The sequence below is a fragment of the Cicer arietinum genome, chromosome 7 (genome assembly GCF_000331145.2).
Source record: "Cicer arietinum cultivar CDC Frontier isolate Library 1 chromosome 7, Cicar.CDCFrontier_v2.0, whole genome shotgun sequence".
Taxonomy (NCBI): Eukaryota; Viridiplantae; Streptophyta; class Magnoliopsida; order Fabales; family Fabaceae; genus Cicer; species Cicer arietinum.
In genome coordinates this window covers 4232297-4235731 of record NC_021166.2, presented here as the reverse complement: position 1 = coordinate 4235731, position 3435 = coordinate 4232297, and the positions used below count along the sequence as shown (strand labels likewise).

Genomic DNA, 3435 nt, shown 5'->3' with positions numbered 1-3435 from the left:
AGCAGGAAGCAAAAAATAACATCTACTCAAGCATATAAAGATTGATAGGAATTAGTTGGGATGTTCATTTCCTAAACTGATCAGATGATTCAATTCAGATCAGCTAAGCTAGCTATTTATGAGTTTGGACTCATTTCTTAAAATAGGTGTGGATTACAGTCTCCTTTTATGACTCAATATCTATCTGCCTTGTACCATATTACATACCTATAATAATAATAATCTTAAATGAATATTTTATGGGTAGTGTTATTTAGGAGTATTTGAATTTTGATATCCTTTTACTTGTATTCTATCTTTTAAAAATCAATAAACGAAATCTAGAATTGTATCAAAATATTTTAATTAAAGTTTAGTACTTCATTTTAATCTTATGTTAATTTAATATAAGTTGAACTTCTGAATAGTTGTGTATACATTATAGTAATACTAATTATTATAGTAATACATTATAGTGATCCAATAATTATTATGATCCACGTGTATTACCTTGTCGTCAACTTAATTAGCGTCTCTATCCCAAATTTAAAACAGAATTACGACTCTTGACGGTGACCCTTGCACTTGTCATACTTGATGCCATGCCATGCATAAGAAAGAAACATTTGCTAACTAAGAAGATTACGTGATGAATGTGGAAAGAGAACAATAAGCAGTTTATTAGGCATATTCTTAATGAAACAAACATTGCTCAGCATATTCTTTTTTTGGTACAAAGGTTCCCCAATTTTCAATAAACTACAAGCAATAAATCATAAAAAATACATACAAGTGCATCACATCAAGCATAATCTGAGGAGAATAATCAATTAAACATAATTATTATTATTTGCGCTTATTAATTACAATTTGATCTTCCTTGCCTTGTGATTTCTCAGCTTGGAAAAATGAAAGAGGAAAAGACATAGACAAACCAACAAAAGATTTGAAGGTGACGGAGGATCCCCCTTTGGCATGAATCTCATTCACATTGAACCAAACCAAGTACTCTTTAGCCTTAACACCCGTAAGACACCTGATCTTGTTTGGTTCCACATAAGCAGTGACCAACGAATCATAACTCACAAGTATGTTATCAAACTTGCTTTGTATTTTCTTCCCTAGCTTGAGCCAAACAAAGCCTAATTCCTTCACGTGACCACATTCCTCAATGTCTTGCATGGATAATAATCCACCTGGTAGTCCTTTTTCTGCCAGCAATAGAGAGAACTTCTCCCTGCAAACATTGTCACCATAATACACCTCTGCTTTGGCTTTCAACTCTTCGGTTACCAAAGACATTGAAAATGTTTTGGTCTTTGATTATTGATGCCTATGAAAGACACTTTATATAAATCAAAATTGCTTGTAAATATATACCGGTCAGGTCTTAGGCTCTTTGGCAAAAATTGAGGTTTTATAACACCCAATATTAATAATCTGTCACTCCCATAATAATTAACCATTTGCACAAAATATTGTTCTAAAATAAACGGACTCTTTTAATTTTCAATGATTTTTTCTTTTCAATTATATCTTTTAATTAATAATATTTATATCATTTTCAATGCAATATTTTCTATTATGGGTTTATGACATTGATAACACGTTAATAAAGATAATTTAATAAAAATAATATTTTCTTTTATTTATATATTTTTTTTAATACATATAAAATTGTGAAATAACTCAATTATCATAAAACAAAAAATATTAAATGGAACAAACTTTTATGTCAGGATCAAACAGTTTAAGAATCTTTATCAAATAATCTAGAGATAAGCTTAGAGGGATCATAATTTTAATTTTTATTGAGCCTATAAAAAATCAATCTTATACAATTGAAAATATAAAATTTTCGTGTGACCTTTTCCTATTCAATTTTATTCTTTAAATAAATTATTTTATTTATAATTGAATTTTTATTTATTTAATTAATTACATAATAAATAATTTAAATATATACACTAAATTTTGGTTTAACATTTTTCCTTTTAAACCTTACCATTTTATTCTTCTTACTCCAACACCCACCACCAACAAGGAATTCCCTATCAAATATATTTTCCATCAACACCTGTTTAATGTTATAAAATATTATTTTATAATATACTCTATTTATATTAAAATATAAGTAAATTTGACATCAACTTTGTTAACTCTTTTTTATTTTTATTTTAGGAGGCGGAAGTAAGCAAAAAGTGTTTATGGATACGTTTTTATACTCATTAAATTAATAAAATTATGATATAAATTTGTCTAAACTTTAAAATAACCAATTATACTAATGTTTGAGTCTCTTAATCATTTGGTTATACATTCAATCTCTAATTGTTATATATAAAAAAAAAGATAAGTTGAGATATGCCAACCTCTTGAATGAATCTTCCTAAAAAGTTTTGTAATTGCAAATAGAAATACTTTACTTTATAATAAGATTAAAAGAAATGTTTCATAAGTAAAATAGGGAGAAAAATATATTTATAGTTCTTTAAATTTAACTCAATTTATGTTTAAGTCTTTTAAATTTATTTTCTTTTGATTGAGTCCTTAAAATTATATATATATTCAAATTTAAAGAATATATGTATAATCTAATATATCTTAAAAGTTAATAGTACAAATCTGATGTAACTTTAAGGATTGAATTAGAAAAAAATAAATCTAAAGAACTTAAAAAATTTGAGCTAAACATAAAAGCCTAAATGTGTATTTTTGGCCTAAAATAGGGTTGACTACTATTAAATAATAAAAATTGTGTGTGCAAATGCATGGAATTCTTATTTTTTTTTTTACAATATTATCATTATTATTTGGCAAAATTATTCTTTTTTTTAGCAGGATTTTTTTTGGTATTTGATATTTTATTATTATTTGGCAAAATTATTATTATTTGATTTTTTTTTTTTGTAAACCTTCTTATTCTTTGTTTTATTTTTTTTCTTTTTCTTGAACATCCTTTGTTTCTTACGAATTGAAACATTCTTTTTTTATAGGAAGTGATACATTCTTATTATTCTTTGTTAGAAATGAATTTATGTTTTTTTATGCCCATAATTTTAAGCCTATTTAAGGTCGGAAAGAAACGGCAAAGATTTGAATAGGGTACACAGATTATAGTGCGGTGGATGGTGGTGCATAACATAACAAAAATAAATTTAGAAACAAAAATGTTTGGTGGGTTTCTATTACAAGTGTATAGCATGAAAATGTTGTAATAAATGTAAAAAATGAAGAGCATGTTTATATTATTATATATTGAAGAAGAAAATATTGCATTAATAAGTTTCTTAAAGACATATGCACGCAAATGAATTTGAAATGCGTGTATTTCTTTATTTATATTTTATTACATATAGACGCATACATAAGAGCTAATTATGACATTGCATTTTCATATACATATTGAATAATGGTTTAATTAAAGAAATTGGTAATTAATGATCATGGACGTGT

The 3435-nt window shown here is 25.8% G+C and overlaps 2 protein-coding genes across 3 annotated transcripts in view; one reads left to right on the top strand and one right to left on the bottom strand.

The window, feature by feature from the left end:
- The window catches only part of LOC101493129 (protein REDUCED WALL ACETYLATION 2), a 10415-nt gene extending 9077 nt beyond the window's left edge, over positions 1-1338 (top strand). The window contains exon 16 of one of the 2 annotated variants that reach the window (XM_004508060.4): positions 879-1338. In XM_004508060.4, the coding sequence (XP_004508117.1) occupies positions 879-908 (30 nt within the window). In that variant the 3' untranslated portion in view covers positions 909-1338. The remainder of the gene's footprint in view (positions 1-878) is intronic. The other variant, XM_004508059.4, reaches the window with a different exon arrangement.
- A 1859-nt stretch (positions 1339-3197) lies between these two features.
- Positions 3198-3435, bottom strand: part of LOC101492801 (serine carboxypeptidase-like 26) — a 5649-nt gene continuing 5411 nt past the window's right edge. The window contains exon 11 of the mRNA XM_004508058.4: positions 3198-3435. Coding sequence (XP_004508115.1) covers positions 3424-3435 — 12 coding nt within the window. The 3' untranslated portion in view covers positions 3198-3423.